Source organism: Eutrigla gurnardus (genome assembly GCF_963514095.1).
Source record: "Eutrigla gurnardus genome assembly, chromosome: 2".
Lineage (NCBI taxonomy): Eukaryota > Metazoa > Chordata > Actinopteri > Perciformes > Triglidae > Eutrigla > Eutrigla gurnardus.
This window is the reverse complement of record NC_139916.1, coordinates 14,791,568-14,807,047: the sequence shown is the minus strand read 5'-3', so window position 1 is coordinate 14,807,047 and position 15,480 is coordinate 14,791,568. Positions and strand designations below refer to the sequence as shown.

Sequence of the window (15,480 nt, the reverse complement as noted above, 5' to 3'; positions counted from 1 at the left end):
TTGTGCTTGCCAGGAGCTGGGCGCAGACGCTCCGGCCTTGTTCACACTTGTTGGCCGATGGATTTCTACACCGGCTGTGCGTCTATCGCGCAAATACTGTTTAATTTGTCCCACCGAGTCCACGTGCTGAGTAAAGAAGAGTGTGAACACAGTGGGGCTAAAATGTTAAACCTCAGAGAAGCATGTGAGACCCAAATTAGGGGTCAGACAGGGAAGATTGGTGTTTTGGTATTTGCATTGTCTGCTTTGACCTGGAGAGGAGAGCAAGTTATGGACACTGGCCAGTATGAGGAGCCTCCTTTCCTCTCAGTCACCTTCCATGTACTGCTTTCTCTCTCATCTAAAAGCATTTTTCATGCTAATTGAACTTAAAGAGCAGCCATGTGTACGCCGCCGTCTGTTCATGTGTGTTTGTGAGTTTCGAACAATCCCCTCAAACGTGTTCATCCAGGCTCGTTATTCTATTCACAGAGCCCACACACCGACGACGATTCCCACGCCACGAAAGTTACTCCTAAGCACATTCCAACTTCACTGCCAGGCAGTACAGTATAACGGATCTATCTATTCATCGCTCCACCTGTCTGTTTATCTAGCAGTCCCTTCCATCATTCTGTCATCCTTTTGTCTGTCTGCCTCCATTCATCTGTCATTATCAGACAAAAAAATGTAACTCATACTTTCTCTCTCCAGCTGATAAGACGCTACACATCACTCAGGAGTAAACCACAGGGCCCCCGGAAAGACACGCACACGCAAACTATACTAGAACTCACCTCAATTACACCATTATTTCTTTTAGTGTCATTTTTCTGTCTGACTTGAAATGTATTTCTGTGTGGCCTCTTTTGTCTAGCCAAATGCCAAATTATTATATAGCAATCATAGGCCTTTCTCTGTGCCAGAGATTTAACTGCATCATCAATATTCGCTATCACTTCCTCTTAACACCTATAATTAGACTGCTTACTGGGATGGTATTGTGAAGAACGTCAGCCAAAGCAAAGTCTCACAGCTTTGTGTGAGGCTTTGAGAAATAACAACAACTAAAACACAATGTTCTGCCATCATTAAGCAATGCAGAACCGGTGGTTCATAGCTATTGTTTTTGGATGGTTTTATCACAAAAAGCACTTTTAAGGAGCTCTGTGGAGCGAGTCACCACTGAAGCAGATCTAAATGGAACATATTTTATTCAGGTTAGAAGTTATAATCCTTACATTTTTCCTTTTTGTATTTGAATTACAAGTGTGTTTTTATACTAAACATGTTCTGCTCTGTCACCAATCACTAAACCACTATATTAACATATTTCATTGACAGAACCTAAATCAATTGAATGGCTATTGGCGACCCTGACCAAAATTTGGGTTTGATAAATAAAAAACGTAAGAATTATAACCTAAAGACCATATAATTAATGTTTTTTTAACATACTATTAAGCTGTAAATCCATGCAAGGACATCTGTCTTTGTCTTTGTGTCTGCTATGGAGAAAATCGTTTATATTATTGCAACTGTGTCTTATTAAGTTGTCAGTCATTATCTGTTTAGATACCAGCCTCTTCCCATGTGTGTGTGTGTGTGTGTGTGTGCGTGGAAGGACATTAATAAAATAATCAGTTTAACAAGGCCGGTGGAATTCTGTGTCACATGAAAAATAAGACAAGCTCATATTTGCTTTCACATGTGGGTTTGTTGATTTATCCGGCACCCATCACATGAATTACAGTGATCTAAAAATACAAAATACGCACATACACATGAGCGTGCACGTGCACACAGCGCTCATGCACACACACCCATTCACACACTTCTGCACACATGCAGTGACACAGACGCGACACCTCTTCCTTACCAGAGACATTTTTTTGCCCGGGGGTACACCAGAGAACCAGGTGTTATCTCGCTCCCCTGTGAGTCCCATTTCCTCCCCAGAGCAATTAATGACACCGTGGAGTCAAAAACTCGCCCCAAAATGGCTGCCCATCGAGAATGGAGGTGTCACATCACCGTGACAACCAGGTCAAGCCCTCCGAGGATCATCAGTGTGCGCCAACAAAGCCGGGGGTCAGGGTTCATCTCACCTCCTGACCCCTCTGTGGAATTGATCTTTTGGAGTGGAAATAGGATTTTTGGTGTTGCATGATTCAGACAGCAGCCAGACATAGAAGACATTGTCAGTCTTGAATGATTGACTAGATGACTCACGGAGTTGGACACCCCAATATGCTTTTATAGTCACAAAGGGACTGCAACAGAATTGGGTTCATTTTCCTGTCATGTTTCTGAGTGTGAAAGCACGTAAGCAGGTACATCGTACGCCTAAAGCTGTATTCGTATGTGCACAGTGCAAGCCAGCGTATGTGTGATGTTGTCAAGAGGCTTGTGTTTTCGGGGCAGTGAGTGCAGCTGGCACTCGGCTCAAGCCGAGACGCCCACCCATGTCAAATGTCACAGCACTAATTTCTTTCCAATGCAGCCCAGGTATAACCGCAGGGGCAAGAGACAGACTTATCTCATTGCTCCAGTGAGTGAGATTCCCAGGAGGCTGTGCGATTCACAAATCTACAGGCTTTATTCGAATGAAATCCATTACATCTTGTCATTTTTGTTTGGTGCACGGCTGTATGCACATTTTAGAAATTTTGGGCAGCAAATGTTTAATGCAACAAGTTCCAGATTCTAACTTCTAACAAAATTGTATTACTTCTGGTCACTGGAGGGGGATGCCTTACTTAAATGATGTGGAGCATTGCTTTATGGACCTTACATGTGTGCTAATTTGATAAGTAAACAATATTCTACAGTAGGATCACTGTGTGTTTTAAACTAAACAAAGGTTGTAGGACGTATTTAGTCAATAGATCTGCTGGAAGGATGTTTTACAAATAATTTAATGCTTCTAATGTGTTATTGAATGCATTTGTGCCTTTGTTTGTTTTTGCCCAAGGGGAGATAATATCCCGCCTCTCAACCCAGTGTCAACAAACTTCCACTGTAAGACTGTTCCTTCCACACATGACCCAATAAAATTCATTTTGCCTCAGGAAACGAAGAAATATTCCTTCTCCCAATTACCAGCCATGTTTCTATGGGTTTCTGCATATTTAGATGTCCTTCCTTATTTACATTCATTCACAAACTAATATTTTTGCATGTAAACTAGATGAAATTCTTTGCATATAATGAATATGATAATTCCACATGTGACATATAAGTAAATATCATGCCACACAGATACAGCCAAGAATGGCTGCATACTTCTTATTAGATTGGCATACACAGATTTGAAATTACTGCAGTATTTTTTTTCTTGGCACATCCTTTCCAATCTCTAACAAATTGGTACTAATCAAGTTAAAGGGGACCTTCCTGCCCTCCTCGTCTCTCTAAACTTTCTCAGCATTTAGTCATGCACATGCCGTTTCCTCAGTCCTTTGCTCTCTTCCTCCTAAATTACTGGGAGGTGATATACAGCCTGGGTGTCCCAAGGCTACAGGAGATTTAAAACTTTGTCCCACATGAAGGAGAGGTGAGAAAAGACATTACTATGCAGAATAGGTAATATTGAAAACGCCAGAGCTCTTTATGGTGCCCCATGCAGATTATCAATCTATTTGTGTAACTTGGCTACCCAGAATTTCATTTCCCTTTTCATTTATTTGCCTTGCTGCAACCGTTTGCAGTGCCGAAACTGAAAATTGAAGCCATGACGAGCAAGGGAGCAATATTCCAAGGGTAAAATAGGCCTCTTCTGTTGATGATTGCCAAGGTTCATTTGGAAGGGGGGTTGGAATGAAGTGACCCCTTTTTGATAAGCTCAGAGGAATATTTGGAGAAAAACAAGGAGTCTGCATGTGGTTGTCTACACCTTGTCCATGCTGTCTTCTTATGGGCCTTAAGCTGTTTTTTTTATGTATTATTGAGAATTTACTGGCTGTCTTGCCTTATAAAAGAGCAATCCTCACGATGAAATTCAGCACCATGGACAGAGGCATATGCTTGGTAGCGTTGCTTCGTTTCAGCACCATGGACAGAGGCATATCTCAGTTGGTAGACCTATTCCTCTGCTTCAAATCCATTTGTTGGTCCTGTTTTACAACCGCAGTCTCGTAGTTAATAGTCTGTAAATATTAATAAAGTCCAGCATTGACTTATTTCCCTAAGGAGCTTTGGGAATCAAAATCTGATGTCGGGATGGGACTGTACGGAGTGTAAACAGAGAATAAATATGAAAATTGTTTGACAGAGCGGGCGCTTTGAATTGCTCTCAGCACGCCTGTGTTGCACAGGCGGGCACAACGCTACACAGTGATATTTGACTATACCCAAACGGATTAGAATAAGTACCAATTTGGGAGCGAAAAGACACACTGTTACACGTCTTGCTCGTTAATTGCGTGTTATTATTATCAGTCCGATGGGCTCAGTCACCGAAGCCATTTCACTCCGGGCGGCACTGAAAACATTTCATAGTAGCTCACAGGTAGGTTGTGTGACGAAACAGACCGTGAGGGAACCATCGTGGCGCCATACCTTACATAATCATCACGGCAGTACCCACTGAACATAATTACAATGATTTGTGCCCTCCCATTTCACCCTTGTATTAAAAAATATTGCTGGAGGTAAGTCAGGCGTGAGTGCAGACAAGGCTGCTGTGGTGAATGGAGTGTGGCCCCGAGGGAAAGCTTGGAGAGCAGAGCACGGTGTCAAGCCAAAGAAAGCCACGTCCCCCCCCCCTCCCGCCCGCTGGGGCCCGGTCATGCCGTGAGAACGGGATGACATTACCGGGCCATTTAGCTGGCGGAAGAGCAGAAAGAGGTGAGAGAGGCGCCGAGTGTGTCGCTTTTGTTATTTAATGGTTGGCTAATGTCTAGGCGGAGGGGGAGCATGCCTCATAGCCAAAATGAAAACCAACAGGTCAACATTATGAGCCCTGGATGTCGTTTCTATACTATGAAGCCTTTAGGCTGCGTGGTTTGCCTGAAGAGACTGAAGCATATCTGGTGTACACGAGCAGTTCACTTTGCCCATCATTGGAGAATGGTTCAAAGTCTTGTGGCTTGTTTTCCCGACACTTTGGTCTAATATGAATACAGCAAATGATAATATATAGGCAACCACTTTTAGCAAGAGCGAAAACCCTCAATATGTTTATGCATTATTATTATTATTGATAAAAAACCGACCTTATTTGATATACTGTATGTGGATATTAATTTACTTGTCTTTCAGTGAGAGATAATGAGATAATGATGTCACAAACTGAAGCACAAGAAAAAGTGTGATATTTTTCCCCATATTATTTTTTAAAAGCACCAATCTTAAGACACACTTGCCAGGGTTATCATAACTCTTATGTCACTGATTGATTTTCCATATGGGATACTTTGCTAACTGTTTGAATGGCAGTCATAAGACACTATTTTAATAGAAATATCAACACTCCTATAATTTACACATCGCCATGACCTCAGGTATTGTAGGCGTCCTTTGGAAATAGAGATAAACACCATGAATCTACTCCCAAAGGAATAATGCAGAATAGCCAGTCTTCTTCACTGAGAGGTCATGCCAGTGCTCAGGTCGAATTGAATTTGAAATATCTGATCTTATGTCCAAAAGACGTGCCTTTCATTATAATTTGCACTTACTTTGACAGTGGACGTTTAAACCTACTGTCATTCCGTTTGCTCCTTCTCCAGGTCACTCAATTCAGAGCTGTACAATCACAGATTAGGGGCAAAACACACTGCTGTTACATGGGAGTAAGACTGTGTTCAGTAGTGAGTAATAAAGATAATTCTGTCCTGGAGCACAGAGCAACAGGGTTAACTTAAGAAATCATCTTTTCCTTTTTTTTACCCATTTAATCAGACAGACGTAACTATTAATTGAATTTACTTATAGGTATTTCAAACATTCCATTCTTAGCGATGTTTAACATCAACACCTCATACTGAGATTTTCATAAATCAAGGACTGCTAATCAGGCTGACCACTTTAAATTTGATTAAAAACGGCGTGGTTAGTGCCTAAAGGTCTTAAGTAGCTTCAAATTAATTTCATGACAAAACTGAATGAATATTGAATGTTCTTCCAAACGATCAATCAACCTTTTTTTTTTTACGGAGAAATAGCTTTTCAGATGTTGTGTGCATTTAGAGTGTGAATTATGACGTTAGTTTACTCTTTTGTCGTTATACGTATGCTCATTGCGTGAAGAAATCTAAAACAAAAAGCCCCCCCCTCCTTCGTTGTGCCCCCTTTCTACGCCACTCGGCGGTGCTCGCAGACTTCCCCTTTCTGGAAATCAAATCTAATCCACATGACTTTTTAAATGGCTCGAGGAAGCTAATAATACGTCGTCTCACGCGTTTGCTCTCAACGACAACGAGCGGGTCGGAACCGACGGAAGAAATCCTGCACATCGGTGTGTTTTTAGTTTCGCCCGAGGGGACCGCGAATCAGCACCACGGAGCTGTCCGGCCGTCCGGCAGCGACGCGAGGAGGCAGCGAGGCACCGCCGCCGTCGAGGACCAAGTCGAGAGAAACGAAATCTAAACGACGGCCACCTTTTCAGTCACATTCCATCCACGGATGCGAATGTTCATTTTGATTGAATGGAAACATGTCGAGGGTGAATCGTTGTCAGACGGCTCGTTGCAATTAATAAGAACAGTGTGCGTGTAATTCACGAAGTAATGGGTCGTCATGAGTTCGTGAATGTGTAGTTATTTGCTCTGAGTAAGGAGCACAAAGGACCGTGTTCTCTATGTTTCTCTATTTATAGACCCTCTCCCCTTGGTGGAATGTACCACTTGGTCTTCGCGTAAGAAAGGGGGGGACAGACAACGCTGGGCTCGACATACGACGAGTTTGTAACGGCTCCTTTATTCCAACCTCCCCGCTGTTCTGGCGGAGATTGAACCGGTCCTGTCCGTTTAAACCGAGAAGACACCCATACGGACTCCTCAATGCAAAAAAAAAATAAAAGGGTGCCAAGAAGCTGGGACGAGGGAACGTGGGTGTAAATAGACAGTGAATGCTCTTGGTCTCTCTCTCTCCCTCTCTCTCTCTCCCTCTCCCTCCCCCTTTCTCTTTCTCTCTGTCTCTCTTTTATGAAATCAATGAACGAGTTATTGGGTAGGACATAAATATAAGGAATCAAAGCCTCCACCGGGACCAACGGCATTGCGCGCTTTTGATATGCGTCTTCGCCAAACGCTACATGTGTTTTCACATCAGTGTAAATATTGTCTTTGATAGGACGAGAGTGGAATCGGCTCTGGCGCGGCTCGGTCTCGGAACCACATTTTGACCAAGACTTCCACCAGCTCTTTCTTTTTTTTATTTTTCAACGTAAAAACGATTCTCCACCATCGCCATCTGCTGCTGTTTGGTACCCGTCCCAACTCACTGGCCGGTCCGAAGATGGCAACTTTAACCAACGGGCAGGTGGACGGCACGGTGCACGGCGTCGGTGTGGTCTCCGCCAGCACGAACGGGCTCGTGAACGGATTAAGCCACAGCCACAGCCCGGTGGGCTGCCCGGCCACCATCCCCATGAAGGACCACGATGCCATCAAACTCTTCATCGGTCAGATCCCCCGCAACCTGGACGAGAAGGACCTCCGGCCCCTCTTCGAGGAGTTCGGCAAGATCTACGAGCTCACTGTGCTGAAGGACCGCTTCACGGGCATGCACAAAGGTGGGTTAAACCCAAATATATTCCCCGAGACAACTAGTCCTCCTTGTTTTTGTCAGTGTCGTATGTGGTGAGGGTGAGGATCCTAAATCATGCAGGATTAGTTGGCAATTTGTGCAATTTTCTCTCAGGCTGAATAATGACTTTATACATGTTGTTGTCTGTATTTTATTTATGTATTGCGTCTTATTCTTTTTCACTGGTTCTCCATTTCGGTGCATCATTTTTTTTTCTGTGTTATTGGCAAACATAATCCAAGCATGAGAGTGTCACGAATCTGGGGAGTCACGACGGCATGAATTTATGTAGGGTGATATTAGGAGGAGCGGTGTTCGTATGTGGGCAGTGAGCACGGGAGTGTTCACACATCTAGTCCGGCGGTTGTAAACGTGCTTTCATTCACTACAGTGCTAAATCCGGGCCATTAACCTCACGTTTTGACGTCGCAATAGCCGGGAGCCTGTGTTGGATGTTTGATTGCCCGCAGCAGCGTACACTCTGTTGCCCGTAACTCTCTTGATGCGCGTGCGCGTGTGTGTGTGTGTGTGTGTGTGTGTGTGTGTGTGTGTGTGTGTGTGTGTGTGTGTGTGCGCGTGTGTGTGTGTGTGTGTGTGTGGGAGGGGGGGTGGGCATGTCGTGAATGGGGGGGGGGGGGGGGGGGGGGGCGTTTGCGCGTGCACGTGTGTACGCACGTGTGACACACAAAAAGAGTAGGCCTGTGAACGTACAGCCCATTTTACATTTTTTTTTTTTTTTTTTTTGTAAGATTGTCAGGTGTTGGAGATTTAGCTTGTCCTTTCTTTAGAGATTTAATATTAAATCTAACCCACAAGGGATAAACGTTAATTACACAGACATATATTATTCATATATTTTTATACGTTCTAAATCAGCACAGCTTATTTCTTAGGTCTATTTTTATAACTGTTCCTGTTGCAATTCTGAGCAGATCCCCTTTGTTAGGAGGAAGGAATGCATTATCCAAAAAAAATAAAAAAATAAAAAAACTTTTAGTGTAACAATGCTACATGGTCCTTTGGTGTAATCTTAACGACCAGCCTTGTATTTCTGGTGCAACAGGAATTATGGCGCTTTATTCCTGTATTTTATTCTCCTCTCTCAAGGGAAGCGTCATTCTCTGCAAATCACCATCTTACTAGAGGTCACTAATTGATCTGCTATACCTGCAGGACATCTCTCCGGGGAGTTAAGTGCATTAGGAATGAGCGATCACTTTTTGGGACGCCCCCCCCACCTCCACCCCCCTTTACAGCTCATTCTGCCCCATGTAAACAATGTGTGACATGAACCATGTGTCAGGGAATGATTATGATATACAAATAATTCCAGTGGGCGGAGACTGTCTGCAGGCATGGGGGAAACCAAGGAGGTGGAGAAGGGAGGGGGGGGGGGGTTATCTTTTATTAATAGCGCAGCTGTAGTAGTGACTCCCTGTTGGACAGTTAATAACCTGTGGCCCCAGAACTATAGGCACGGCTCGCCAGCTGATTCTAAGAACTGTCTCCTCACCGCGATATACAGCCCTGCATCCCCGGGCTGGGCCCCCGCTTTCATTAGCGAGCCCCCGCTGCGCTCATATTTTAACTAGCTGGAGGCACTAGCAACTCCCTGGCTCACCAGCTCACTGGCTCACTGCAACCTGCTTGAAGGCCGCGTTGCCTCCAACACTCCTCCTGAGGTTTTCGCAGAAGATTCCCAAATTAGCAATAAACGACAGCACGTCCCACAAATAACGGGCAAAGTGACTGACTGAGTGCACTGCCGTCACACTGGTTTTATGGACGACTACACAGCATAGCGTGAAGCAGGTAGAGTATGCTATCGCGGCAAGAGTTTGTGAGTAAAGGCGCTTACAAGAGGACATACTAATATTTTTAAGAGAAATAATTCATGCAGCATCTGTTGCCTTGTGAAAAGCCATTTAAGCTGCTAAACTGGTACTTGTTCCTATATTTTTTTTAACAGCTGAAAACCCTTTAACTTAAAAGTGCCATTTTGATGGGAACATTTTTTGTACATTTTGTCCAAATGTACATTTGTACATACATGTTACTTTCACAACTCTTCCCCCCCACCCTTTTTTTAGACCTACATGCAGTGTGCATTTTCAGAGTCCTGCTAGAGTAGAAAGAATCAAAACGAGGGCATGATGACCCTTAAAGATGTGAAACGCTCCAGCAGAGTGAAGTCTGTAGAACTGCCCACCGGAAAAACTCCTATTCTCCTCCATCGTTTCTCCTCTTCATGAACTCTGCTTGAGAACCTTCGTTCTTTGCTTTTCCCTCTTTCCCCATTTGTCTTCACGTTATGTACTCGCACTGACATGTTGCCTGCTCGGTGACAGTGACAACATGTTGGATAATGGCCGTGCTAATGCACAGCCTCGGCTTGAACTGGAGATTGTAGATGATCAACTGCCATTTCCTTTACAATTTTGTTGTACCTCCATTTAGTTGTTTTTTTTCCAAATGGCAAATGGTGAAATAACTGTCGTGACTAACACTGCTATGCCTCATCTGGGGATACTGTCGCATTCATTTAACTTTACCCAGAGAAACACGGTACTTTTACAAAGGAATAAGCATGGTCTGTAGCTAGATAATACAGAGCTTTTTCTGCTACAGCAGGTAATAAAGGGCCCTCCTGCTCTGCTGTACATCAACAAGCCCATAGAAATAGCCTCTGCTATGGTAATGCTACCTCTGAAGAAAGAGACCCCTATTATAGCCATTGTCAGCCGTGCCTGTGATACTATTGCCATAACCCTCCCCATAATGACTCCATGTATCACTAGTAATCTAGTCTTTAGGATTCTGTCCCCTTGGAATGGAGGGGTGGAGGGAGCGGGGAGGAGGGGAGTATGGGAGTATGGGACGGGGGTCTGCAGAGGCTGGGAGCGGGCGCAGGGACACCAGTGCAGGCCTACATTCTCCCAATGATTTTATTTCTCTCCCCTCTGCGACCGAGCCATGCTAATAGAGGCCATTTATAATGGTCACCGGCTGCTGCTGCTGCTGCTGCTGCTACCAAGCACAACGGGGCTGAGAGGCACGGCTCGCACAAAGAGCCAGCCCTTTTCTATGTCTTCTCTCCCTGGCAATGCAGCATGGGAGGAGGGGGTCTATTCAGGAAGCGAAATGTAGATATGATTGCTAGCACTATTTATCAGCCTGATTTCATGTAATAATCACCGGGGCAATTGAGCCGCGATGATACGGGGAAGACATTTAATAACGGGAAAGGTTGTTACCTATTGTTTACTGCTGTCACATCTTCGGGCGTTATTGTGAGCCACACCGAACCTTTATTGTCTACATTTTCGTTTTTTCTTTTCCAGCAGATCCTAATGCAACTGTCACCAAGTTTGTTTTACTGCTGTTGTTTCATTTGGAGGTAATTTAATGCAAGTAATATATTCGTCCTTGGCCAAACTAAATACATTAGCAACAGCTCTCGCCATAGGCGCAGACAGTTAAAGTGGTTGCAAAGCCAGAGAGTTGCTCAAAGTCAAAGCAGGTGTTGAAACCTCATTAAGATATGGGCCAAATAGTCCATTTTGACCTGGCAAGTGATGTTAATGTCACAGGTCTTTAGTGCAGATCATCTCCTTTCAAGAGAAGATACTACCAGCTCACTGTAATAAAATAACTGTACTGATTCATGATAATATCTTGGCCATTAAGCTATTTTGTAATTTTATATCAATACTTGAGAAAATGGTTTAATATCTTTGAAATCATGCAAGTGGAGATATAGTGCAACGACCAATAGCAATCCTGTTTAAATTTACCCATACTGCAGATGGCTTATGCTACAGATGGGGGCTATAATCTATGTAGGTCATAAAGGGAGTTATGGTTCCCTCTGAAGGTCTACGGTATTGATATTTCAGCCCTTTTAAGTGAAGGTGTCAGGGGAGCAGGTTCAGAGCAGATCATCGGGCTCGTCCTTATTTGTTGAGACCAGAAAGTCACAATGCCAAAAACATGAAAGTCTCATGCTGTGTTTCATTGCAGGCAATTACGTGTTACAGGTTGCCATTAGAGTACCGACTGCAAAAAAAAAAAAAAAGGAAAAGGAAAAGAGGATAAAACCAAATTTGGCTTTGAACAAAGAGAGAAAGAAATGCGGGTGTGTTTTCTCGTCCTGCCGGTCTGCTTTAATGCAGCATGCGTTCCGGCCGAAGAAATTTCACTCCCGTTGCATCATCCTCTCTCTGTGGGATCCTCCTCTCTCCTCCTCTCGCATTTGGTTTGGGATGAGTGTGTGTGTGTGTGTGTGTGTGTGTGTGTGTGTGTGTGTGTGTGTGTGTGTGTGTGTGTGTGTGTGTGTGTGTGTGTGTGTGTGTGCTCCTCGTCTAGTCCCCAACCCCAGAATCCTCCACTCAGCTCACATTGTGCCCCGTTTCTATGAAGACGCATCACAATCAATTTTTGACTGTTTTGTCGGGGAGAAAGACAACACGTGTCACGAGGCGGTCGCTTCTTACAAAAGTACACTCGACCACCAGCGCCGAACCGCGCCCGACACCCCCCTGTCCTGGCTCAGCCCAGAACTGCCAAGTGACAAGAGGGAAACAAGAGGCGGAGCCAGAGCGGGGAGTTACAGCGAGCCTAATTTGTCAGGAGGGCCGTTGTCAAGGCAGCACTGCCCCTGTTGTCCATTATTATTGGAGGGGACTGTCAGATGAGGGCCGGCTGATGGCCGAGCAGGGAGCCGGTTAGTCACAGTGAGAGATGACCACGCCAAAGCCGAAGGAGGGAGTGCTCATGGTGCTCCTGCGAGGATTAGCATGCTAACGGCAGGTTTGGAGTGGTGAGGCCTGTCAGGGAGGTGGAGCCCTCTGGCTGCTCTGACCTCAGCGGCCCTCTCATTAAAACGACTGACCTTTACATACAGATGGAGAGAGATAATGTAAAGCGATGGCTGTACCCACGTGTCTCATTTCCCCTCCAAAGGCTGACATATACGTAAGCACAGATTGCAAGTTTGTTGAACACAGATACGAAAGTAAATATGCAATTGATAGATATGGAGTGTATTAGTAATATAGGATGACCCAGGGACAATGACCCAGGTTTAAACTGTTGTACATTGGAAAGAAATATCAATTTAAATCTGACAATTACATTGCAATTTGCTTGCTTCACAGAAAACTTTACATGTTGATATCTCAAGATATCTACTCGTTAAAAAAAATACAGTACATACAGTAAAATGGTCTCCTCAGCATTTATTGTGCAGTCAATGGTTCCACATGGCAACGTCATGGCTCACTGTGGACGGCAGTGCTGACCTGTGGAGAAGCACGGAACTGAGAGAATAAAGATTTGTGGCCGTCGTAGGTCAGAGAGGCAACAACTATCACACAGGTAAATAGATACGTGATTATCAATATTCTGATATCGAAAAGTGAAAGTCATCTAAAACATTTCCAACAATTTCTAACTATATATGCACTGTGGAAAAGCTTTCTTGTGTTTTGGCACAGTTAAACTTGTTGGCTGAGGTTTAAAATACACTCTGTCTCTGTCTTAAATGTTTCATCAACATTTGGCCTTTTGTTTTCCATAAAGTGAAGCTAAACAACTTACACAGGCTTCCCTCCCGCGCTTCCTTTCCTGTTGCCGTGTTTATTGCCCTAGTGTACCATTCTTCCAGAGGATGAAAAAAAAGACGTTTTTTTTGACAAATGCTCCTTGGAGAGGTAAATATTTTCTGTTTTCAAGGCTCTTGCATCATCGAAGCGTTATTGTGCTTCGTGCTAAATTTTTAAAAAGTTGACGCTTGAGGCCATTTCAATCTTTTAGGTACACTTAATACCACTTCCAAGCCCCCCCTCCCCCCCTTGCTTCAAATACCGGTGCCCAGTTCAGGAGATGGGGAATGCAATACTATTGAAATGTTGGAAAGTCTTACATGTTGTTTTCCAGATTTACTTTTGTTCTACTGATGATTTCATTGCTTATAATAGAGCTTCCTGTGGGGAAGTGCCCTACCTTTTTATATTTTTTATACAGACAAAGAGAAGTATGATATAAGGATAAACACAAACACGTATAGCTTCACCCATGCTGATACCATGACACGATGGTTTATAGTCCCCGTTTTTTCTTTTGGATTTGTTCCATTTCTGGCTCTCTTATCTGTGGCATGCAATTACACGGAGAACATGCTCTGTATGTAGTTGTTGAGTGTAAAAGACGTAAACACTTTTCCTTTGTTCAACAGTCAAAAGAATAATTAAGAATCTCCTGTGTCTGAACTTGGAAACTGGTGTTTTTTGCCTTTTGAATTACACATGTGAGTTCCTTTTATCATGCTTTGCACAGTCAGGAGGCATTATGGTCTGTAATATTATATTACCCGTGTCCAGTATCTGTATGTGTACAGTATATGTGTGTGTGTGTGTTTATATAGGCGTATATACATTTTGTGTGTATATTCATGTGTTTATCCCTTTGTGTGTGTGTGTGTGTGTGTGTGTGTGTGTGATTATACTACAGCGTATATTACTGCGTCTGCCATATATCATCCCCAATTAAAGCAGTACTTCATAGTAACTTTTTTTAAGTTTAATTGTAATATTTGTATTTTTTACGTCCCAAACTTGACTTGAACCCTATTTGCACATGAAAATGAGTCCAGCTGCAGCCCTCTGCTGCAGAGAGCTCTCCACAAGGAAATAGCAGCATGACACAGCAGCAAAATGAAGAATAGAACCAAAGTTTGTCACAGCTAACTGTGGCAGTGGCCCATTAATGCATATCCAGCAAATATTGTACTTATCCTCCTCCGAATGTCTTTAATTCACCGCAAAGTCAACATCTGATATATTTAAAAGTATGTTTTTTCTATACATACCATTTATAAGATTATTCTCAAGGTCAAGTTATGTTTTAATACCACAGAAAAGCACATGATTGTTATTACCTTGCAAGCCGATCTTGTAATAAGCCCTCACAATTTCTCCAACGAGACATGTCCTTTCAATTACCTTTTCATCCCGTTCACAAACACTAAACAAATCATTCGGCTTTGGAGATTTATAGTTCATACAAAGTTGTATTGATGTTTATTCTCAACCAAATTGCTAAACATTACTCGAAGTGGCATATCTGGGTCTGCCTGCTGGGATCCTTTAAAGCAGCGAATAACGGTGTATTCTTTGTCCCAGACAGAAAGCACGTCAAAGTGTTGAGCTTGTGTGACTTGTCGGGCCACACACACATTTAGCTTTATCTGTACGGGCGCATAATCTCCTGCGCTGTGCGACGAACGGCAGGTTTGAATGTCCCTGATTCAATTCACTTTCTTCCCATCTCCCTTCATGCCTATTTCATGTCCCCCAATTAAAAATGCACCACGTTGACTTGTAAAAAGAAGGTGGGAATGGAGGTTAGGGCTTTTCAAAGATCTCTCTCAATTATTCAAGACCAAGTTTGATTCAGAAAATGGAGGAGGATTAATAAGTCATGCAGAAGTTTTTCGAAGGTTTGGGCGGAATATGTATTGCAAGATGTTCTGATGAAACGAGGCTGAAGTATTGGCCAAGAAGACATGTTTGTTGTTGATTAGGCTGTTGATTTGAGTCCCAGAGTCAGCATCCTCAATCCTACTTCACCCTACATATCGGAAGTTAGCAACTCAGGTCAAAGAAACTTTGTTCCGTTTTAGATTTAAGGAAAATATTTACTTTCGCACTGCTCTGAATGACAAAAGGCAAGTGAACAGGTTTCAATTTG

At 43.5% G+C, this 15,480-nt stretch overlaps 1 protein-coding gene across 1 annotated transcript in view; it reads left to right on the top strand.

The window, feature by feature from the left end:
- The first annotated feature begins 6,989 nt into the window (after positions 1 to 6,989).
- The window catches only part of celf4 (CUGBP, Elav-like family member 4), a 72,977-nt gene continuing 64,486 nt past the window's right edge, over positions 6,990 to 15,480 (top strand). Inside the window, 1 exon segment of the mRNA XM_084031016.1 lies at positions 6,990 to 7,717. Within this exon segment, the coding sequence (XP_083887142.1) occupies positions 7,441 to 7,717 (277 nt within the window). The 5' untranslated portion in view covers positions 6,990 to 7,440.